This window comes from Populus alba, chromosome 17, assembly GCF_005239225.2.
Source record: "Populus alba chromosome 17, ASM523922v2, whole genome shotgun sequence".
NCBI lineage: Eukaryota > Viridiplantae > Streptophyta > Magnoliopsida > Malpighiales > Salicaceae > Populus > Populus alba.
In genome coordinates, this window is record NC_133300.1 from 2,877,947 (window position 1) to 2,902,767 (window position 24,821).

At 35.7% G+C, this 24,821-nt stretch overlaps 2 protein-coding genes across 2 annotated transcripts; both read right to left on the reverse strand.

Moving 5' to 3' along the window:
- Window positions 1-120: 120 nt before the first annotated feature.
- Window positions 121-12,642, reverse strand: LOC118027872 (homeobox-DDT domain protein RLT2-like). The gene is given in 19 exon segments (XM_035031369.2): window positions 121-1,096; window positions 1,605-1,868; window positions 2,790-2,894; window positions 3,023-3,652; window positions 4,041-4,601; window positions 4,681-5,370; window positions 5,461-5,670; window positions 6,610-6,765; window positions 6,860-7,012; window positions 7,109-7,195; window positions 8,190-8,290; window positions 8,480-8,702; window positions 8,794-8,958; window positions 9,039-9,062; window positions 9,064-9,129; window positions 9,202-9,630; window positions 9,955-10,040; window positions 10,891-11,358; window positions 11,805-12,642. Coding segments are annotated over 19 exon segments (5,322 nt in total). The 5' UTR covers window positions 11,959-12,642; the 3' UTR covers window positions 121-346.
- Window positions 12,643-19,371: 6,729 nt separating this feature from the next.
- Window positions 19,372-19,995, reverse strand: LOC118027883 (protein DMP7). Its single transcript, XM_035031381.1, has one exon. The coding sequence runs from the start codon at window positions 19,993-19,995 to the stop codon at window positions 19,372-19,374; it is 624 nt and encodes a 207-aa protein (XP_034887272.1).
- Between the last annotated feature and the right edge of the window lie 4,826 nt (window positions 19,996-24,821).

Sequence of the window (24,821 nt, forward strand, 5' to 3'; positions counted from 1 at the left end):
AAAGCAAGATTCCCAGATTTCCAACCCAAAACATAACTATTCCAACGTAATCACAATATCGGAAGCATCAATCTACTAACAAGTGAAACCTGTTGCTGAGAAAGAGGGACAGCTAAAAAATTGGAGCTTTTGGATCATTGCAATTGCCAATGGACCGAAGTACTATTCATTGATATTCTGTTTCCAATACAGTAAAGGTGCTTAGCTATGCACAGTTGCTGCTTCCTCTATAAATAAATTCACTTCAGTTACAGAGTAGGTCAGTAGATTTCACTAAAGAATACAAATTAAGGAATTGACTATTTCTCATGCATCAGCAATATTCTACAATTGTAAGGTTACTTCTCTAGTCAATGAAATCTGAAGATGAAGATTCGGTACCATCATCTGGGTCCCCGTTAATGTACTCCTCAACATCCAAATCCCCTAGCTCATCGTCATCTTCATTTACGGCATCATCATCATCTTCATTGCCATCCATAATATAATCACTTCCCTCCAGTAAGTCATCAGACTTGCCATTAAAACCACCAGCATAGTCATCAACTCCCATATCATATTCATCTCCTGATGCCGGAATATTTTCATTTTCATCATCATACTCAGATCTTTCAGAACTACTGGCATTTTCAGCATCCTCCACAAACCTTGCTTCATCACTATTCCAGTCATCCCTTCCCAGGCAATTTGTTGACTGTTCACGAATAGTTTCTTTAGGGATCTTTCTCTCAGGAATAAAATCAGCAGCTTGCTTGACTGCTTTTTGCCTACTTCTCACACTGCGACGTCCACGCTTACACCCTCCACGGCCACGAGATCGTCCTTTCCATGACAATGCCTTCCCTAATCTGTCACTGCTCTTGGCTGCACTTCTCTTGCTAGATATAGATCTGGACCCAATAATCCTTGTTTGTGATCTCCCACCACGAGTGCGACCTCGACCCCTGCCCTGGCTCCCTTGTTTGCGGCCCAGTCCTGCTAACCCAATCCCTACATCAACCCAATTATCTTCTTGAAATAAACCAGCTTTACGTGAACTTTCAGTGATTTCATGATCTGGGGTGTTCTTCATGGCAGCATACTTGGATGGAAGCTTCTAAGAAATGGTTAACAATAAGTCAGTAATATAAAGCTAGTAAACTTTCAATTTTGAAACGAGATTTTTGTTCTAGGTGTGAAAGTTGCTTGCATTAGAACGCTTCTTTGACAAAATGAAACAGCATAATTACCACCGTTCTATATGTTTTACAACATGGGATGATTAATTATAGCTCAGCTCTGCTCTGCCCATCAAATTTATACCTTATTCTACAGTTAAATTTATAACTACATTGTTTCAAGAAACATTAAGAACTGCAGACCTATATACCTCGGTTACAGTATTAGCATTACTTACCTCTGGTTTCTACTACTTCAAAATGCACATTTAATGACATAGAGACATGTTAAGGGAAGCAGGACTTCATGACATCAGCCTAGTGTTGAAAAAGGCATTGGTCTTTTCTTTTTCTTTTTCAAAGTAACTCGAACTAATAACACATACAAGTGGTTTTTGTTTATCTCACATCATCCAGGACAAAACTTCTGATACAAAGACTACTCACAATGAAGCTCCTAGTGCTCCTGTCCTTGTGAGCCTCCAGTTTTTGATGCAGCATGTATAAGATTGAAGCATCAAATTCAATGACCCTTAGAGCTACAGCAGCTGTTGTTTGCGGCAACCATGGAAGCACAGGAATTGTTTCTGTATCGAAAGAACCATAAGCAGCACATCCAGATGGGTCAGATGATCTCAAAAGTTCACTGCTGGTTTCATAGTTCGAGGACAAATAGTCCCTCTTCATGCCACCCTCCAATAGTGTCAGAATCTGAGGAAGAGAAATGCACATTTACATCTTAACAAACCCTCCAAATTAATTTCAATGAGGAGAATTGAAAAGGATTGATAAGCAAGAAGGAAAAGGAAGCAACACAATTACCCAGCATAACATTGTCAGACAATGAAAAAAATGGTACAAGTTATGCAACATTACCGAGTACATGTTATGTTATGGCATTACATGTTTAACGGATGTAGATTAGGAATACTCTAAATGCAACAAACACAGTAGCTTCAGTTAACTTCCACTCAACATGTCACCTTCATTTTGACGCTAAATAAAGAGCCTATCCAACAAATTCATAAAAAATATATATTCCAGAAGATGCGCAGAATAAATTTCAAACTCTTGCACCTGTGATAGCAATGTGATTTACTTTTCAGTATTCATTATGCATTCCAGGAACCAGTTATGCACTCACTACAGTGTATTGAGACGGCTGTTTAATTGATCTATCAATAATATTCTGGAACCAATTCAAAATCTTGCACCTATAAAATAATGCAGTTCACTTTCATGGTACATTCCATGGAAACAATCATGTACTCAATAAGATGTGGTGAGATTGCTATATAATCAATCCATCAATGGTATTCTCAAAATGAAACAAAAAGCATATTGTTATAACCAGTCATTTATTCTTTCTGCGGATGTTTCTGATGGAATACCACTTTCGTTGCTTTTAAATGTGCCATCATTTGACACCCAATGGTATTTTTGGTAAGAAGAAAAAAATGAAGTTCCTCTTTTGCATTTTGGTTTCAACATGAAAACATAATCGTCATCATTGGATTTTAATATAATCTCAAATGCTAAGCAGTGGTTCCAATATCCCAGGCTCACATCTTCATAATCCAATTAGATAGGAGAGCACAGAAATTCATGTCACAAGCAAGGCCAAACATAAACCTGAAGTAGGTCTTCAACAGACGATGAAGACTGCAGCTTCATACCCCAAGATTTCCGGTAGTTATTGGTCCAAACAGGTTGGAGAGCTTCTGGCAGAACTGAAACCTGCCAACCAAAAGCACACAAAATTTAAGAAAACACAATGAGAGGCAACATGCTTGCCATGCTATCCATTATAGTGATGGGGGCAACAAGCATGTATCTAAATCAAAAAATAACATTGAAGTACTTGCCTCAATCAAAGCTAGTAGCAATTTAAGCAATCTGATCCTCAGCGGAAAAGATGAGCTACACAAAGCACTGTCAGGGTCCACCTTTAGCTTCCTTTCACAATGAGCCACGTGCTCAGAGAAATTCAAGCCAACCTGAGAGGCATCATATGTCTTGTGGCAAGAAGGGCAATGGTTGTCTTCAGATAAATAAGTGTCATGACAGTAATCACAAACACCAAGCCGTTGTGTGCATCTTTTCTTCCCATACTTCATGGCACACAATACAGGAGACTTGAAGCATTCTTTCCACATCCACTTCTCAAAATCTTGAAATCTCTTCAAGGCATGATTTTTTTCAATTTCATTGCTTCCAAGCTCGATTGTGAAAGATGTTGAGGTCTCAGACATATCAGAATCTGGAATACAGACAGTGCTTTGTGGACTATCCATACCAGAGCCACATTCAATGCCAGCAGCTGTTTCAACAGCTTCAGCTTTGATTGGGCCTCTACTTTTCCCTTCAGTGCTAGCATGTAGCATTCTCCTCCTGAGAGTTTCCTTGAAAGGCACCTCAATCTTGTGCAGCATTGCATGCAAATGGGATTCCCTAACCCCACGTACATCCAAAGATGACAACAGAGCATTAAAACCCTGCATAAATACCATGCAAATGATGAAAACAAACAATAGAATAGCAAAAAATGGGTTTGCGGTCAGTTTAAAAAATACATAGAGATGACTAGCCATTGTTTCATGGTAAACAAAAGTTTACAATGACTTGAACAAGGAACTTATAAATTTTATTAGCTCTGCAGAACACAATTCTATATGTGGCGGCAGCCTTCATTTACTCTCTTTATCAACACCAATTTCAACAAACATAGAGCAAAACATCGCTAATACGCAATCTTCAGTATAAATCATGCATAATGCACATGAATTATCAAAACAATACCATGTATGCATGTGCACAAAATAATCCAGTATCATATGACTCATACATAGAGACTTGTGAAGCTCGTGAGGATAAAATTTCTACCTCTTCAGAATCAATAACCCTCCAGCGACCATCGTGTAACTCAACAAAGATCCTGCCACAGCCAGGATCATTGCGGGAAGCAGATGTAGTGAACTGCCAGTACCGATTACGCCTACGATCCTGACCAAGGGGCAAAGATCTATATACATACATCTCTTCTGCCCTGTGACCAATAACAGATTTTAACTGTGAACGTGACTTTTCATTTGCATGTCCAGCTTGTTGATATGGCAGATTATCTGTATCAGCTGATAAATCTTGCATTTGCATGTTTCCTTCAGAAGACATGTTAGTCAGATAATTCATGTCACTCTGCTGGTCACTTGATCTTTCTTGCTGAAGAGAAGCATTCACGGACATCCCATTACTTCTGTCATCAACATTTACCATAGGGCTTTGTCTACCCTCTGATGCAGAAATTGTAAGGTTCAATTCCATCTTGTTCCCTGTAAATGATGAATATTGTGTCCTCATGACAAACTCTTCCTTCATACGACGTTTATCAAGTTGTGCTTCTGCCCACATTTGCTTCTTTAAAGCATTTGCTGCTTCTAAGCGTTCCTGAACAATTCTCATCTGAGATTAGAGAAAAGCATATTGCATTTTTTAAGATTTCACCAGAAGCAAAAAGAAATGGTACCTCAAGAACAACGCGGATAGAGTTTCCTTCAATTGCCACACCAATCAATGCAACAAGTGCACTAAGACGCTCCTCGACGCTCAGATCAGAGTATTCCCCATCTGCAAGTCCTTGAACCCATGGCTCACCAGGGTTGCTTTCATCAATATCTACATCTCCTTGCACAGGAGTAGTGCAGATTTCAGCAACATCTACAGATCGATCATTGGAAGAAGCAACCCCCCTTACCTCTTTAGTGCCTTCAGAATGCAGTGAAGTCAAACCCACACCAACATTCACAAGGCTGAATTGTGGAGTTTTCAGAACATCACCACTTTCCTTCCCATTCATCAAGAGTGTTTTCCCATTAAATTCATTAACTTCAGGAGAATCATGAGCCTCTTTCTTAGAATTTAATTCAGTACCTAAATCATCAATGTCAGGATCCTCTGCCACATCACTTTCAGAATCTTCATCTCTTTCACCATCATCAGCATCTTCTCCATCTACAATACCACTTTTAAATACTCGAATTCTTTCTCTGGCAGCAGAAAGTATTGCCTCAGCATCAGCTGGGTCCTTCCTATATGGAGGACGTACACAATATGTTGATGGAGCCGTTCTCTCAAAAAGTTTAGAATCCCTTGACAAAGCAGCAGCAATTGATGCTTCAGGTGTCTTGCTTGTTGTAAGATCCCTCAGACCAGATTTCTTTCCAAGATAAGAAAAGGCAAAGTGAACAGATAAGGCAAGTTTATGCGATGGTGAGACAAATACAAACAGCTAGCGCTATAAAATTACCTGAATCTTGTCTGCTACTTCTAATATGGTCAGGCCCTTGCTCCCCTCAAGAGACAGAACATGAAACGAAGCAAATTTAACAGTACCAGGCGTCAAACGATGCCTAGATCTGCGTGGATTAGAAAATCCCCTTTCTTGCATTATGGCAAAAGCATTTTCAACAGCTGCTCCATTCCGTAAATTGGTGATAACATCTTCACCATCATTACCCTGAATTTTAATACCAGACAAAGAAAAAAAAAAATATATATATATCAAGGAAAATCACAGGAAAAAAAATAACAATAGGAATGAAATGTGAAATCTTGAAATGCATGCTATATCTTTTGGTATTATTTTAAGAAAGTTAATGCACAAAATTATCATTTTCATTTTTATTCTGACAAAACACTACTTCCTGAAAACAGAATCTGCAACTTCATAGCAATCCAAAGCATTATGAGATTGTGTTCTTCCAAGCTTCTGAAGTAAATAAATTGAAATTCCTCAAGCTTGGGATAAAAACTGCAACTCATTCACACAGGCAACCACGCCAACATGAACATGCAGCATCAAATATCATTAGCACATGCTACATTTTTTGACATTTCTCAAACAATTGTCAACTTAATCAAAACAACACCACATCTCAGACCATCAGTTGATAGATGTCAGCATCCCCTGTGGTCAAGCAAATACATTTGATCAACAAGTCAAACAATAGAAGTTGAGCTAACCAACCACAAACTTGAGAGAATTCAAAAACTAAAAAGAAATGAAAATAAGGCCAAGCGCCAGCATATGCCCACAAATGGATAAAGAAAACTTAAGAACCACAACAGCAATAAACTAAACCTATTTCACAATATAACAAATACTGAAGCAGAATTAAACCTTAGTATAAACTGTTGACAAAATAAGTCGACCTACATGGATTAGATCCATTCTGAAAAACAAGAAAACTGATAATCGCCAACCAGCCATCTAACTTGTATAAAACTATCATGAATGCTCGTCTTTAGAATCAGCAAGAAATCAAAATTAGAAAACAGTCCAAGCTGTCATAACCCATCCCAGTCCCAGCAATGGATAACCAAACCTTGAACATGAGTAATTGAAGGAGAACAATTACTGCATTGAAAAATGACAACCCAGAGAAAAAAGGAACACCTCATTATCATCACGGAGATATGCCTGCTCAACATTCCTTTTCTTCAGTTGTGGCCCAAAACCTGCAGAAAGACCGAATTGCCGCAATATTTCAGGCCAAGTTAATGGATTTAAGTGCTGCTGCCAGCTACGTATATCAAAACCCCATGCATGCGCCTGACACAGAAGCCAAAAATAATTTAGGATGAAAAAAAGAAGCATAATTGAGGAGATCAAATTGCCACAGCAACACACAACAAAGAAGACTTACCCCTTCAACAATCTGAGGATGTCCACCACCAGGATTAGCTGCGCTGTTCTGATTTGGCCCCAGACTAGTTGCCGGTGTCCTGGCAACATCTTCGATATCTTTAATGATGGATTTTAATAAAGAAATGTGTATCTCGCCTAATAGCCTTGGTTCCTGAAAGTAGAGGAAGCAGGGAAGACATCTGAATTCCACAAATGTAGGGCAACCCTATATCAGATTCCGGTCAGGAAAAGATTCACGGATACTTACATAATCATGAAAAGCTTGGACAAACTCATCGAGAGTGAATGGCCATATCCCAAGAACATCCACAAAAGTGATTAAGAACCTCCAAACCTATAAATTTACAGTTTCATTCAAAATCTTTGAGAGGAACCAAAATAAGAAAAGAAAGAAATGGCTGTGCATTTGGCATTCTAGAAGTGGTGGAATGATGAATTTTCCTTGCAAAAAATCAACTCCTCCAAAGATTTATTATTCCCAAGTCCAAAAAAACCAAGAGAATATGCCTAGAAACCCTCTATAGTGGGATTTATAGAAATAGGTGGCATAGATATTCTTGCTTGAGAAAAAGGACACCGTAACAATAGCAACCACAGGAAACAATAAAATCAACCTTCAACTATATAAAGGAGAAGTGGGATTTTGGGTTGACAAGAGGGACTTGTTTTAAAGGAGACAAAATAAAACAATGCATTGATAATGAGATAATACATATTAACAAGTAATAAAAACTCATTTTATCTCAATTCATTAACACCACCTACTGCACATATGGTATTTTCAAAATAATTACTTGAAAATTCATCACCCATCTGCCTACAGAAACCCTGTTATTCATTATGATTCACAGTTATGCATGAGAAAGAGAGTGAAATGTCCCAACAAACTGATTTTTATGCCTACTTGAAGCAAAATACAATGGCACATGGAACATTGAAAGAGAGTAACATTTGTCCTCAATGAAGCAGCAAAAAAACACAGGAAACAAAATGATTTTTTAACCAACTTAAACCAAAATACAAATGACACACAAAGGATCAATATCTGAAATAAAAGCATAAAATGATTTTAAAATATGACTCAAAGAAAAACTAAAATTTCCAAATTCCTTCTGTTTTCTATAGAGCAGCCATCACATTCTGCAAAATAATGGCAAATATGAGATGAGATTATGCACCATGGATGCAACATAAGTGTTCAAAGAAGATCTGTGATCATTTACTTAAGAGACTGTTCTGTTGCATACTTGCATTCCAGTCTTAACTACTACCATCCTTCCAGGACAGGTAGAGAGGAACAAGAAATAGGAAGAACTACAGAAACTCACCATAAGAAGATTTCCTATATTCTCCTCAGAACCATTCCAGGGTTGAATAAGAAAAGGCCTCTTTAAAAGCACAGATTTGGGAGGGAACTCAGTCAGCTTATCTGAAAAGCAATTTAACATGTCAAGCTCGAGTGTAATGAAAATTGACCAACAATAAATCAAGATAAATGCATGAGCCTCGTAAAACATTTAAGGAAAAAATTGCATGGCAGTAAATCTTCCAAGGCTGTGACTTAATATTTTGCAATGGTATCAGAACTGTTTCCTTGATCAAACTAGACATTACCAACCTCGAAATAAATCTAGATTTTGCAAAGTTTCAAAGTCCAACGGAATTATAGAAGGTAACCCCTTGCTGGAGGCAGCTAGCTCCATGAGTTCCAAGCGTTCATCCTCGACAAGCTCCAGAGACTCTTTAGCCATCCTACGTGCAATTGCCCTCTCACTAGCAGCTTTCTGCCTTGCTGCCTCCCTTTCTCTACGCAATTCTTCCTTTTGCCTCATTTTCTCAACCTGAGTACATAAATGAAAAAAAAAAAGTGCCCCATTTATCCTCACAGGAAAAATATAAAAGGATGGTCTTAAATAGGGTATCTGAACCTACTCTGATAGACTCCTTCTGCAAGAATTTTTCCCTGCGCTCCAGTTCACGCCTTTGCTCCCTCTGGTATCTCTCTACTTCTCGCTGTTTTTCACGCAACAACCTTTCTTCTTCCTTCCGCCTTTCACGGTCATGTCTTTCCATTTCTTTCCTTATTTGCTCTTCTCTCTGAACATACAGGTGACATAACACTGTCAGTATGACCTTATAGATTTGAAAAGGAAAGGCTTGTATGGTAAGACCCAAACCTTTCGGTTCAAAATATCTTGTTTTTTCAAGCTCTTTTCGGATCCTTTTTTCATGGGCTTCAACTTCCCGAGCTATTCTTGCCTCCTCACTCTGCAAAAAGTCAAAAAGGAGCATTGTTTACCAGTCTACATTTAAAAAATTATGAAATGCTTCACACAATACCTTGCGTTTCCTCTCCATGCGCAAAGCATTCTCATCATGGGTCACTCTCTGATCAGATGACATAAAAGGATTGTCCAATGCAGTAATTGGGTGGGCACCAGTTTGCACATCCATAACAGCATTTGTAAAAGGGATTTTTTGTGAAGTATTTTCATACTCTCCTGTAGCAGATGGCAAGAGATGGCCCTGCCTGCCTTCTTGAGGCATAAGACTTAAACTAGGCACCTGACTTGATAAACCATATCCAGAGGACACTTGTTCATTAGCATGCATGAATGATCGAGTAGCAGATAGTGATCCAGTCTTTGTATTATGAACATCTGCAGGTGAGCCATACTGAAAGGACGGGGCAGCTCTTTCATATGCCTCTGCTCTAACAGTTGGCTGCTGTGGGAGGAACTGGTATTCGTGCAGAGTCCTTGTAGTACCCTGAAGAATGAAACACATGATCATGCCATTTATTATCCATCAAAATTCCTGTGGTAATAGGGGGCAGAATAAATTCCACAGCTTACAAAAGATGATATCACCAACTAAAAAATATCACCATCAAATTCCATGGGGCTAAAGTGGGTGGTGTATAAATTCCACAGTTCACAAGAAGATGACATCACCAACAGATAAGCATCAAAACAAAAGAAACTGGGTTATATAAAGTATTGCAAAAGCCAGGGAAAAAAAGAGCAACAATAATGGGAGAAAAATAGTTTTAATTTTCAGAAGTAAAAGAATGAAGTAAGAGTGCATCTTCACCTTGATGGGTTTTACATCAGGTCGCTCATATAGGTTGGTCTCGATAATCCTTACAGGTTGCTTCTGCTGCCCTAGTGTTGCTGATCCTAGAATCATATAAAAAGCTTATCAGATGCTCAAACTTGACCATTCTCAGCAATGCTATCAGACAGCAGCACATAAAGCAGCAAAAAACTGCAGCAAGTAATTTAAAGTTTGAGCAAAACGAGAGAATGATTGATGTTCAACATGAAACAAGATGTAAAATTAAAATTGGAAGCACAAAAGATGTGCTTTTAATATATATATATATATATGAACATTTCACACACTATATATCCCACAAAATCAATGTCCTTATTCAAGGAAGCTGACAGAACAAATCTATCTATGTTTTGGCAACACAACTTGTGATGCTACTAGACACATACCAGGCATGGAGTGCATAAAAAAATAATGAACCAGAGATTGAAAGAAAAAATAAAAAGCAGGACCTTGTGGAATTGTCTAATGGTCTTTCTAATTTAAAAATACTTTCAAAAATTTGCTATACAACAACTTCCACCACCATCTCTAATTAACACTTATTGCAAATTAAGATTTCATGCATTCATACTCCACAAATTACAACTGATTCTAACATCTAGTATATTTATAACTTCGTCAAAGCCAGTATATCTCACAATTATTCATAATTCAATAAGAGTTATTTAAAGGGCACAAATTCAATCAATTTGATAAGCGTTATTTAGAAGGCTAAAATTCGATAATCGCATAAGATGTGCAAACTCAAAACACTTTTAGCCAGGGAAAACAATCTACAATCTACTGATCAGAATTGTCAATTACAGCACATTCAGTAATTTCACAAATTTTTCGCATAGCTGCAAATTTCAACATGTAGTCGTCAAATAAAAATGTCAGAATCCAGGCAACAAAACTCGAAATCAACATTACCTATAGGTGCACCAAAAGCATCTGGTGGCAAGGGGTCAAACTCCATCCCAAGAATCGGACCATCCTCTCTCAGAGGTTCCCCCAACTGTGCTTCGACAAATGCTATCGCTCTAAGCTCAGCTACAGATTGCTGTGGCTCATAATACCTCTTCATTGCTTGCACATCAGCACTAATTCTTGGAACAGCCACCCCCATTCGCCTCCCAACAGCTCGCCTTGAATCCACGCCGAGCCCAAATAGACTTGCTGACCCTGACCCATGTTCATTTCTCACCTCAGTCCCTACTCCCATTTCCACTCCACCTGGCATCCCAGCTGGGGATGGTGATTCCTTATGTGGGCGCTTCACCATTGGCGCCTTCCTGTCCTTCAAACGCCTATGACAGAACCACATCTGCAGCTGCCGATCAGACAGTCCTAATTGCACTGAAAGCTCAGCCCTTACTGCTTCTGATGGGTATGTATCCGCTAGTAAAAGAAAATCACAAATTTACACCAAATCAGCAACAAAATTAATAAAATCACCATAAGCTAATAATATATATATATATATATATTAATTATTAAAAAAAACTAACAAACCATATAAACAAGTTCTTAAGTACAAAACTTGGCATTTTACAAACAAGCTTAACATTTCGGCTTCCCAAATCAAAATAACGCACAAAAATAGTTCAAAAAAAAAACATTTGTTACAAAATCACAACAAAATAATGAACCCAAGCTGTGTAAATGAACTAAAAAAGCAGAATGAATGAAACAAATAACACAAGCCCCATTAAAAACCTCAACATTTCACAAGCTACCACAGCTTTTCAACTTCCAAAAGATCATAATAAACCAAACAAAATCACAAATTTACAACAAAATCATAAACAAAAAATGCAAGAGTTCAAAACTTGAAACAAACAGACCTGCATAAGTTTTCTCCAAAATCTCAAGCTGAGAAGCAGTTTTCATTTTCCTCTTAGACTTACTTTCTCCTTCCCCTGGACTCTTTTTCTTCTCCTCCACCTCTACACCGCCGCTTCCACCACCACCACCACCACCACTACTAGCCTCCTCCATTACTCAAGATCACTACAAAGCTTCCAACTTCAACAAAAATACCAGATTCTAAAACAAACCCACTTCAGAAATCAACGAATAGATCCAAACCCACCAATTTAAACTTTAGCAAATCTCAAAAAATCAAACTTGACAGATTGATTCATGGATAGAGCTTCAAATTTTCTCTCTCTAAAAGAGGAGTTTTTAGGTAAAGTTCCTCTCTCCAGGAGAAGAATCAATGGTGGTGATGGTGTTTTTGGTTTTGGCGAGTCTTGTGATTTTGATGTGAGGGTAAGATTTAGATTTGATGAGAGAACAAAAGAGCAATTAATAATAAAAAAGATTGTTGTTTTTTGGTGGTGTTGAAAATGATAATAAAGTAGAAGTAGTAACAAAAAATAATGGTAAGAAGATTGATGTTTTGAGGTTTGATTTAATGTTTGAACAAGTGCTTCTATCGTTGTGTTTCTCTCTCTGGTTCCTTCCTTCATTTTGTTTTTTTTTTTTTTTAAGAAATCTTTTGTTCTTTTTATTTGATTTTGAGGTTGTAATAATAATAAAATTGGGTATTTGTAGAAAGATGATGCTAGAGACTACTTTTGTTTTGTTTTGATTTTTGAAATTCGAAGAAAAGAAAAGAAAAGAAAGAGAGATTGGTGTTGTTGTGTGAGAGGAAGAGATAGAGAGGGGAATTTTTTTATGTCTTTCTCTTTCTAGCTTTTGTTGTTCATGTTTTATTAATGGGTAAACTAATGTTTGGTCCTTGTAATTCTGGAATGTTTCAATTCAGTACTCATAAATTACCTTTTACAATATCAACTCCATGGGTTCTGGAAATAGCTAAATGAAATTGCACATTTTTTCCCAATCTTTCCGGTTTCTCTCTCAAATTCCACACCCGATAAATAAACTCAACAACAAAATACTTGAAAAAGTGGTATCACAAGAACAAATGGCCATGAAAAAGATATTTTGATGCTCTAATGATGATAATGTAAAGCTTGAGAAATTACAAGGACCAAGTAAGACACTAGAAAATCTAGAAGGGTTAGAATATAAATTATCCATTTTTATGTACTGAAATGGGTTTTGTGTGTGGGTGTGGTTGTTTGGGTTCTTGGATTCTATGGGAAAACCAGCGATTTTAGCGGATCTTTTTCTCTCTTGCTTTCAACTTGTGTCTAAACTCTTCAAGTACTTATTACCCAAGAAATTGTTTGTGTCGATAGCTGTTATGCTACTCTACCCTTTGGAGTGCGTGGAAGTTACGCTTTGCTGAGATTATAATTTCACTCTCTTGCGGTTATAAAATCTAAATCGAGTCGATAAATCAATCTAGGATTTGAGAACCGGCTAATTAAAGATTTGGAGTTAAAAAAAAAATAAATTAAGAAATTAACTAGTTTAACCTGATAAAAAATCAAGTCGACCTACCACTTGATCCACTAAAAGTAAAACTAAATTAAAACTTGTTAATTTTTTAAAAAATATCTTTGTCAAAACAATATTATTTAATAAAAAAATAAGATTAACTTGGTTTGATCCTTCTGACGTAAAATATCTTAATTAGATATTAGATAGATTATTCATATTTATACTAGAGTATTGGTGTTTTTTTTTTTTAAATATTCCTAAGCAACAAGTAATGGAATAAGAAACAAATAAAATGAATTTTGAAAGATGTAACTTAACTGATTAAGTTATGGATTTACTTTCTAAAAATCACTAGTTCGAGTCTCACAAATCTCATAACCACTATAAGTTTATATAGTCGTTAATTTTAAAACATGTGGAATTAGTTGAGATGCACACAAACTAATTCAGACACTCAGATTTATTTAAAAATTAAAAAAATTAAAGCGCATAAATTATAACTACTGTGTATAATAAATGTTTAGAAACTCCCTCGATATTTATGCTAATCTTGCACTCCATGAATCTTCACAATGATAATTTATGTGTATGGCAAATATCGGTTTTTATTTTCATTACAAGATATAATTTATAGTTCTTTTACTCTAAAATTGTGATTTGACATAGAGTTTTTTTAGGATTTTCTAATAAAAAACTTTTTAAGATTAAATTAAACTATACAATTTTCTCCTAACCAAAAGGCAACCTTTTATATTTAAATATACAACAATCAAAGAACTAAAATTAGGGTTAGGGCACAACGAAACCATGCTTTCTCGTGCAACTTTTAAGAGATTTCATTTAACGTGCTTGAAAGAACGAGTGGGTTGGTGCATTCTCTTCCTTAATATGGACCTACCTTGCATTGTATAAAATTGAACATTGGACCCCACGTCATATTTCTTTCTTGTTTTTATTATTAGATCTCCGAACCAACTGATGTTGATGTGAATTTTAGTTGGCCTTAATTTTTTTTAAAAAAAATAGAATAATGGTTAACTCGGTATAACTTAATTGATATTATTAAAATCTAATTTTATATAAAAAAATTAAAACAATATATCTTTGATTAATTCTAATTAATATATAAAATTTATTACTTGAATTTCAAATCATGTCATGAATCCGGCAAGTAGAATAATTTTATAGGGTCAGGTTAAATAAAGTTTGAATGGAAGCAAGAACATCTTAATTTTTTTGTTTTTACAATAAGAATTTCTTAAATTTTAAATGTGTAACTCCTTTTCTTTCTTATTTTTTGTTTGATTAGAGATTTATATTTTTTTTAATATTAAATTTATTATTTATCTAGTTGTTGGGGCTTGTTTGGAAGTGTGGTTATGGTTGCTTTTCAAATTATTTTTTCATGTTGAAATACATCAAAATAATTTTTTTTTTATTTTTAAAAAATTATATTTGAGATTAGCGTGTTAAAACAATTCAAAATATATAAAAAAATTATTTTTTCAAAAAAAAAAATTATTGAAAATATAGGTTGGCGAACACATCATAATCTTGCACTTTTCCAATCTAGACTGCCTCAACGCTAATGACTGCCATGAAATTTTCTTACAAGATTTCCTGGGTCAACTTTTAATGGCAGGACTTTCTTGTATGAGAGATTTGATTATTTAATTAATGTGTGAAATTGGTAGGCCACCTTTTTGCCTACTTCAGGAGCCATGAAGCTGTGGTTGCTTTTTTCTTTTTTCTTTTTCTTCAATTTTTTCTGTTTAGGTGTGGAATGTTGAGGTTTTTTAATGCAAGAAAAGTACCTACCATTAATGTCAAAGTTTCTTTAATTATTTTTCTCCACTTTCAAAGTTGTTTTAATGGCATCATGGACAAATTTCACCAAGAGCAAATTCGAGGGGTTGGATTCTCTTTGGGGTGTTTTGTAAAAATATTTCTAATTAAAATAATTTTTTATAATTTTTTTTTATCTTAGATATAATAAGTACAGTATATACTTATTATATCAAATTTTTTTAATAGAAAAATATTTTAAAAAATATTAATTTAATTTTTTTTAAGTGAAAAATAATTTTAAAACTATTTAAAAAATAAAAATATTTTAGTATATTTTTAAATAAAAAAATACTATAAAAAATAATCATTACTACAATAACAAATAATAATCTAGTCAACAAATAACTCAAACAAAAACTTGTAAGAATTACTCTTTTTAAGTCATAGCGTGTCGTTTATAGTTTTTAGTACAGTTTTAAAACTCAACCTGACAGGCTGACCTGAAATTGAAACCATGTTGAGTTAGTAAAAAAAAAAAAAAAAACCCGGTGTGACGCGGGTGACTTGATGGATTGACCTGGCAAGACCCAGTAAAAAACTTGGTTATAATTCGTTGGCTTTTATTTTATTTTTATTTTTTACTAAAATGAAATCGTTTTGATTTTTTATAACCGAACAAAACCTGGAACCCAAACTTTGAACCGGGCTGGGTCTAAAAACTATAGTTTTTATGTTTAAAATAAGGCTTTGAATTAAAAAAAAAATGTGGAAGACTGTTCTTTTATTTCTCCATTTGCTTGCATGTTATGTCTATCTAACAAGGCAGGCGCGCATGAAAAAATTAAAAAAAAAAAAGTGTTTTGTTTTTGTTTTTTTCACGATATATTAAAGGTTCTTCGAGTAAAACGGGCTCATAAATTTTCCATGTCGATCCGGATGATATTTTATAAATTTATTCTTTCTTTATTTTTTTTATAGTTAGTTGCTAGCTCAAGTATGAAATGATAGATTTATGATCCTAGAAATATTAGTTTATAAAAGTTTAAGTGTATATGTTTCATATATTAAAATAGTATTAACATAATAGGATTTGTCATGTGTTTTTCTTTCTCTCCTCAAATGGAACCAAGATTGAAAATATAATTAATTAATTCGAAATGCTATAAAATTCTCCATTTCACAAGATAATGTAAGCGATTGAAAGAATCTTGAGCCTTATAATAGATTTTGTTTTTACAAGAAAACATACTTGTATCCCACTTTTCTAAGTTTCTAGACTTTAATTGTAATAAAATTGATATTTTTAAGTAGTTTTTAATAATTTTGATGTGTTAATATTATAAATTATAAAAAATATCTTTTTAATATCTTTTTAATTATAAATTTCTTTGAAGCATTACCAAACACAGAAGTGCGTGGCGTGAGTTCCTTTTTTTATTTATTTTTTTTGCACCACACACCATATATTTATCTTTTTTATTAAAATATTACACGTATTTTTGTTTAAAAAATGCGCTGTGCAACATATCTAATAAAAAAAACATGTATTCGTATGTTTTGTTTGTCTTACCTAACAAACATTTGCTTTATATTCTGATTAAAAATATAATTGTTGTTGTTTTTTAAAATATTTTTACTTAGAAATATATCAAAATAATATATATATATATATATATATATATATATATCAGCACATCAAAATAATCTAAAAACACTAAAAAATATTAATTTAAATTAACGAAAAAATAAAATAAAATTTAAATTTTTTAAAAATATTTTTAAAACACAGAAACAAATAACAATTTCATATATATAAAGTTTATATATTAACAAAGATTATTATTTTGTTAAGAGAGCAATGAAATTCATGGCTCAGTTCATTTAATCTTGTTATAATTTTCAGATTAATCACGAGGTTTTTTTATAGACCAACTTTCCAAAATTACCAATTAGCTTAGCTTAAATTTCTAATAAAATGTTATTAAGAAACTAAGCAAATGGAAGATTCTATCATCTTATCATAGTTGTTGTTCAACCTTGCTTGGGTGATGAATTAACTCAAACAATTTAGGGTGTGTTTGTTTTATATCTGTTTTTGTGTTTGCGGTGTAAAAAATACAGCAAGGTGTTTGGTAACTATAAAAACTGTGTTTTATACTGTGGGGCCCACTAAAAAATTGAATTTGAAACCCAGTTTACATGAAGTAATTTTTACATGCTTTTTTAACTGAGTTTCATAAAACAATGTTTGTTTTTGCGTTTCAAAAACGCTTTTGAAAAAAATTAATTATTTTTTTCTTTACTTCAAATTAATATTTTTTGGTGTTTTAGATCATTTTGATGCCTTGATATCAAAAAATAATTTTTTTAAAATAAAATTTTATTATTTTAGTGTATTTCAAAGTAAAAAACACATTGAAAAGTAATCACAATCACACAACTACCAAATATTTATACATGTTTTTTTATTATACATAAACCTTAACCATAATTTTTACCAAATATGTATAAATCCAATTAATCACACCTGATCATATTTTTTTAAAACTTATTTTTAAAAAATTATAAGTACAAAAGCTATCTCAAAAACAAACTTATTCTTAATATTTAAAGTTTGGTTTGAATTAAATTTTTAGTTAAACTAGAAAAGATATTAACTTGGCTAAAATTAATCGATTCCTCCAAATTTTAGTGAGTTAATTAACCTATTCAAACTTAATTTAAACTCGATTGAGTCAACATTAAAAAAATAAAATACAAAATGCTTCTGTTTTAATAAAATAGTCAGCTCAAGTTGCTTCGAAGCTAAACTAGTGACCTAGGTTTTTTTTGGGATTAATTTGTGGGTTGGCCCAATAATCATGGAGATTTTATAATTTTACTCTTTACAAGTCATAATTAATAGGTTTAAAATATCATATACGTCATGCCACACACGGCCATCAGCTTAGATTTGAAGAATCACATCCATAGCTTTGCCTGAGGTCTGTAAACATATCAAAATAATTTGATTTTTTTTTATTTTAAATAAAAATTTTTAAAATTTTTAAAAATATACATTATATTCCCAAACACACTCGAAAATAAGTGTGGCCAAGGCAATCAGAAGCAAACTGGCCTGCTCCTTGCTTTCCATCTCTCAGTTCTCAATTTCTTTTTCATGATCATACTTAGAAACTTGCTTGCTTGTGTTATATACAAGGACCATGCATGCATTTCTTTTATTAAAATTCATAATGTAATTGCAAATTTCTATAAATATATGCGGTGTGAGGCAAGTTGTAAAATTAAGAAATACTCCTACTCTCTCCTGTAATGTAAAATAATTACTTCATAATGTTTTTTTTTTAATATTTTATTCAATTATAGATTAAATTTTATTTTATTTATTTATTTACTTTTTATAGAATTTTTTAGTATTGGTCTTGAAAGTAAATTCGGTTATTTCATGTATTTTTATTTGTCATTTTCTATTAGTTTTTTTTAAATTTTTAAAATTGATTTTTTACTTGATTTCGTTCTTTAATATTTTAAATAATTTTTTAAAACAATTTATAAAATTAGAATTTATTTATAATCTCATCTTTTTTTAATCTTTTAAATTTACTCCACATTCTTTTGCTTCCATCCACAGAATTTCAATTTCTTGATTTTTGTTTTTATTTTTTTTAATTGACCCTCTACTAGAGATCCCTTGTGTAAATTTTAGGTTTGTTACTCGCAATGAAGTTCGAGCCTTATTTAAACACAAAACCCTGAAAACTTCCATTAATACTCATCTTGGGATCTTTAAATCTTTTTGTGGGATACCATGTAGCTATAGATCAAATGGATGATGAAAATAATAGAGTTGTTTATTGCATCCGATCGGGATACAACTCACTCAAATTATCATTTTGAATTGCATTATAATTCATGGAAACCTCGAAGAGCATGGAGATAATTTTGATGGAGACAAGAAATTAATTGCAGGTCTTTAACTACAAAGGAAAACGAAGGTGCTTTACATGTCCCCTTTTTTCTCCTTTTCTCTTTCACCATTGTCAAAAAACTTGGAAGAACACGCCTTCTGCAGAATGAGAGGCCTGATTTTACTCTTTCCAAGGCATAACGGATGTATATATCTCATGGAACTATGAGCCAGTTTTTCAAGATATTGTTGGTTAATTAATGTAAATGGTATTTTAAATTTCTTTGAATCTGCTTAGAACATGACTCACATTAAAATTTTCACGGGAATCCTGAAAACAAATGAAGAAAAAGGATGCGCTAATTACGCGACAGAGGGCAGCCAATTCCATGGCGTTTGCTAGGGAATCCAAGAAACAAGATGCTGCAGATGACGCCAATCGTAGCAGGCACAACAATGAGAAGGTCCTTCGCCTCATCCGATGGCGCTGGAAAGAAGCACTTGGCAACATTATTGTCAAACAATGAAACTGCACCGAAAACCAAGATAGACATGAAGGCATGCAAGACATCGATGAACTTGAGCTTGTATTTAGCGGCCTCTTCCGGAGAAAGTTCCACCGGTGCATCAATAATCCACAAGCCTCTGAAAGTCACCATTCCATACCGGACCTTGCCTCTTGCGTCCCTGAAGCTATCGGTGAAGCATAAGAGAAAGCAAGCAAGGCCACACACGGCCAAAAGACCTGACGTCAAAGTCTGGCTCGTGACGGAGCGACACTGGCCTTCATGTGTTAAAATTGGAGATAGAATCTGGAATGTGAGGACCGAACCAGTGGGGAGAAGCCTGGCTAAATGCGCCGTGCCTTTGAATGTCTTCCTCATGGCCTTTTGCCCTGGTGTTTTTTCTGGTTTTTGCAGCACATTTTCTAAAAAGGGTTCTGCAATTTCTGCTCCTTCTTGCACCAATACCTTGATATCCATGGCCTCAATTCACCTCCAATTTCCCTCGCTCTTTCTGAATTGTTTGATCAGCAAAGAGTTCTGTGGGGAATTGAGGGATTTATGTTAGGATATTGCCATTTATGGGCAATACCCCCACCACCAAGCAAGTGGCCACCACCACCACGCAAGAGGTAGCTCCATTAGTGCCACTAATGATGACATGTTGGCCCATCCATGTTAATCATAAAATGCCTATAAAGAAGGCATGCAAAGAGTGCATAATTGTGAGAGGAGTGTGTGAGAAACGTAAGAGAAAGAGAGTAGATGTAGACGGTTTTGCCGAACCACGTAAAATATTGTGTCTCAGTGTGTTTACCCCTCCCAACAGCAATTATCAGTACATCACCGGTCGCCGGATTCCGCCCAACAATTGGTATCAGAGCATATGGTTAAAGTGGTGTTTGATTTTTGCTCAAAAATAAAAGTTGTCAACATTGTGTTTTGACCATACCACTCTATAGAGGAGGAAGAGACGAAGCCACTGGTGAAAAACGCGTCGCAATAGGACGCCAGACATGTCCACACGCGTCGACGAGGAGACTGGCCACGCGCGTAGACGCGCAACACGCGTCACACGCGTCTTCTTCGCCCGAATGGGTTGACCCGACCCGAATACCAGACGACCCGACCCACGTGCCAGACCCGGATAAAGATGACGTCAGTATTTCGTCAGCATGCAGAGTTGGCATGCCATGTCAGCGACCAGTCAGCAGACACGTCATCACAATGGGACCCACATGCCATGTCATCAGCCACGAGCCGAGCCGATGTGAGCCGAGCTGAATGGGAGCCGAGCTGAGCCACGAGCCGAGGGAAAGGATTCTGTGCAGCAGGGTCTACGTGCAACCGGATCTGAAAGTGAATCTGAGCCGTTATCAGGCCAGAATTGTTTTGATCAAATCTTAGCCGTCTGAAGTGCGATTTGGACGATTCAAGACATGTTTCCAGGTAATTTGATCATTCCGGATGCAATGGTACAGTCCAATCGTTGAGATTCGAGACCATAAATGGTGGTGGTGTATTATTAAAGACAGATTGCCCGATCAGGAGGCATCTGAGGGTCTGGATTAAGGTCGATGGAGATGAAGAAGAAGAATGTGCACATGTTTACCCAATTACATGTGCTGAACTATTTTAATGGGGAAATATAATGCCTTGATGGAAGGCAAAATTAGGACACTCTGGACACTCGGTTATGTGGACAATTAGAGGTGGAGAGTGAAAATTGACGAAGACCAATCTTGACGAATCTAAACACTAGTAGTCTCGCTAGATGTTGAGAAATCATGTATTAAACCTGTATATTCCAGATCACTTGTAAAGGAAAGCCGTAACAAAGCTAGCAAATGGTTGTATATACGGAGAGACAGTACGATGGATAGATATGGCCTAAGAAGTTATGTCTAGGAGATTGAGTTTTAAGCGGGACCAGTGTGACCCTTCCAATCTTTCCTGGGAACTTGCTTAGTGGAAGGATTATCCATACGGTACTATTTTCGTATATGTGACAGTTTGTTATGAAACTGTTGAAGACTAGCAAGATGACGGCACAAAGGAACAATTGGGTTCCGTATGATCAAGGATCTGATGGAGTGGTGATTTCTCCAAAGAAGTTAGATTCGGTGACTGTGATTTCTCGAGGGGAGAATTGATGAAGACCCTGATAATGGAAGAGAAATACAGCAATGGGATAAAGATTGGCACCCTATTTTGACTTGGATAGGTGTTGTGACAGGATGAGCTGCTGTCAAACATAAGCAAGGAATATGGAGAAATCTGGAGAGCAGAAATTGCACGAGGGCATACGGAGATTGTGCAGGAGTACCCGAGGGATCCAACGAGGTACTATAATGAGACAACATGTGCAAGGAGAAGAAGAGTTCCCAGATGAAGCTCAGAGCAGAGACTGTGTACAACAAGAAGTCTCCTGTGCTCTTGATGAAGACAACAAGCGAGGACCTTTCCAATACATGCAAGGATGGAAAGATGAGTTGTTGCAGAGGCACTTAATTGAGAGGGTGCGAACGCCTGTGATAAAAGGCGACCACCTATGATAAAAGGCGAAGGCACCAAAGAGAGTGGTGTAGGTGGAGCTGTCAAGTAGAAAGACATAGAAGCTCCAAATATAGAAATCAAGGTGGAGGATTGCGAGGAGTATACCGCAATTTTCTCTTTCTATGTAGTCAGTGGCAGTAATCTCTCCCAAGTCCACATGGTGGTAGAGAATCTTGAAGCCACTGGAGTCATCTTGATGAAGGAGGATGAGACCGCTCCACGACGAGCGGAGACACCTCGGATGGAAGGTGTGAGGGCCATGATATGAGCCCAGATTCAGACCGCCGCATGACGACGAGCGGAGACACCTTGGAGAAGGTGTGGAGGCCAGGATAGGAGCCCCAGTTCAGAACGCCCCAGAGCCGATATGATGGCTAGATATAAGTGGACAGATGGATAGCCAATGAAGTGGCTATGATGAGTATGAAGACAAATGCATGATTGACTTTCATGGATATTGCCCCCATGCTAAAGATCAATGAGCTAGAAGACATTTGCCTTGGACAATAAGTGGGTGACTTGTGGAGCATTAAGACGCGGCTGCTATGAAGGAGCAGAGGGCATGCGCAGGTTCCGGGAACGAGTTGACTCTTGTCAAGGTGGTGAGCTCGGTAATGGCATTGTAATACTCAGAGTATGAAGATAGATATGGATCAACCTTTAATGGGCTGCCTCTATGGTTAAAGGTGGAGAGCTACCTGGACTCTTATGACTAAGAGCGAGAGACTCACGGAGAAGTAAGGCATGGTTCCTATGGTGGAACAGAGGGCAGGCGCAACTCCTGGATGAGTAGACTTCTGGAAGAGTGGTGGACTTGTGATCATATTGAGATACTTAGATAATGACTGTCGCACTTGGAATATCCGTTTGAGGGGGTGCTGTAAGCCTTGGTGTGAGGCTTGGTGAATCATTCCGGACCGAGCATGGTTGATATGCTCGAAGGGGAATGTTCCCAGAGACAAGCGTTAACACTCTTCAGATGTGATGTGTGAGACCATCTGGTTGAAGTGATCCTTTGGTGTAAGCAAGGGTGTGCTTTGGTGACTCTGGTGATTGAAAGGTTTGGCGAGTACCTGTAAACTTGGCCACAGACGCTCTCAGAATGGTAAGCTTGGAAGAGCTGCAAGATGCAATCTTGTGCTGAAGAAGCAAGAGGACAATTGCCCAGATAAATGGCAAAGGGGGTGATTGTTAGGATATTGCCATTTATTGGCAATACCCCACCACCAAGCAAGTGGTAGCTCCATTAGTGCCACTAATGGTGGCATGTTGGCCCCTCCATGTTAATCATAAAATGCCTATAAAGAAGGCATGCAAAGAGTGCATAATTGTGAGAGGAGTGTGTGAGAAACGTAAGAGAATAGAGAGAAAGAGAGAGCTGCAATGGTAGCAGCTGCAAGGGCAACAAGAGAGATGGGAGTTGAGTGATGAGATCCTCCTCCATGTATTTATTGTATTCTTTCTCTATCTCTAATAAATGGACTCTCTCCCGTGGATGTAGGCGGTTTTGCCGAACCACGTAAAATATTGTGTCTCAGTGTGCTTACCCCTCCCAAGAGCAATTATCAGTACATCACCGGTCGCCGGATTCCGCCCAACAATTTATTGTGTTAACGAGATGGTTTTAATTTGCATGAAGACAGATAGAAACACAAAATTTTAGGAGGTGGTTTTCCAATTTGTTGCTAGCCAGAATAATTTAGCTAGCTTATGTACAAGGTTGATGGGATAATTTTTTTTTTTCCAAGTATTCAAACCTTTTCATAACTGTTGTCAAAGAAGTTAAGAGATGCAGTTACAATGATGAATGAGTTGGTAAAAAAATTTATTGTTGAGGGGTTTCCTTAAAATTACAATTGACTACTTCTGTCCAAAGTTAATAAACCTGAATAATGTTAGGCTAGTTAACATAGAATTATCTAAATCAATTTTTTTTTAAAAAATTAAAAATATAATGTTTTATAAAAAAAATTTAAGCCAAAGTAAATTAATAAGGTTAACAAGTTCATAAATTAACTTATCAGGTTAATCAATTCAACTTCAAGTTAATTTTTTTAAAATTTAAGTTAAATTAGGATTGAATTTTGAATTAATCTATCATACCAAACTGGATTTAATAACTATAATTTTAGATGGGTTGTCTATGATGGAATTAAAATTAATTATTGATATTAGTTGTATTGAGTTAATATATTTGATAATAGGATACGATCATCAAAGATTGAATACCTTGTTGCTTAATTAGGTACAAACAGGTCATAAAGAAACTAATCACAAAAAAAAAAATTAACTACCTGAGAGGAAAAGTAAGAGTGGATGGTTAATTATTTTAAAAATATAGTTTTTTTTTAATCAGATTTTATTGATAAAGATAAATCATTTGCAATTCGTAAAAGAAAATGGTGGTTTTTTATTGTTGTTGGAAAAAAAGGTTTATTAAATTGGAAAATATGGTGAAAACTAAGGGCGACTCACGGTCTGCCACCCGTTTCTCTATTTTTAATGTGCTCAATATATATATATATATATATATATTGAGCACTCTAGCAGCAGGACTGTGATTGTAGATTCTGCCAGATGGTGAAGGAAAAGTTGTCAAAGAAGTTTTTCCGTTTTCTGGCATCATCCAACATTTCAGTTCCGTCAATGCTCTATTATTTCTTCCCAGCCTTTGAAAAACAAGCTATATCTACTCACATGAATCTTGTTCTTGGCTTCTACATCCCTTGCAGTCAAGGTAAGTTTCAACT

Coding starts and splice junctions, on each gene's coding strand:
- LOC118027883 (XM_035031381.1), bottom strand. CDS start 19,995: ATGGATATCAAGGTATTGGTGCAAGAAGGAGCAGAAATTGCAGAACCC.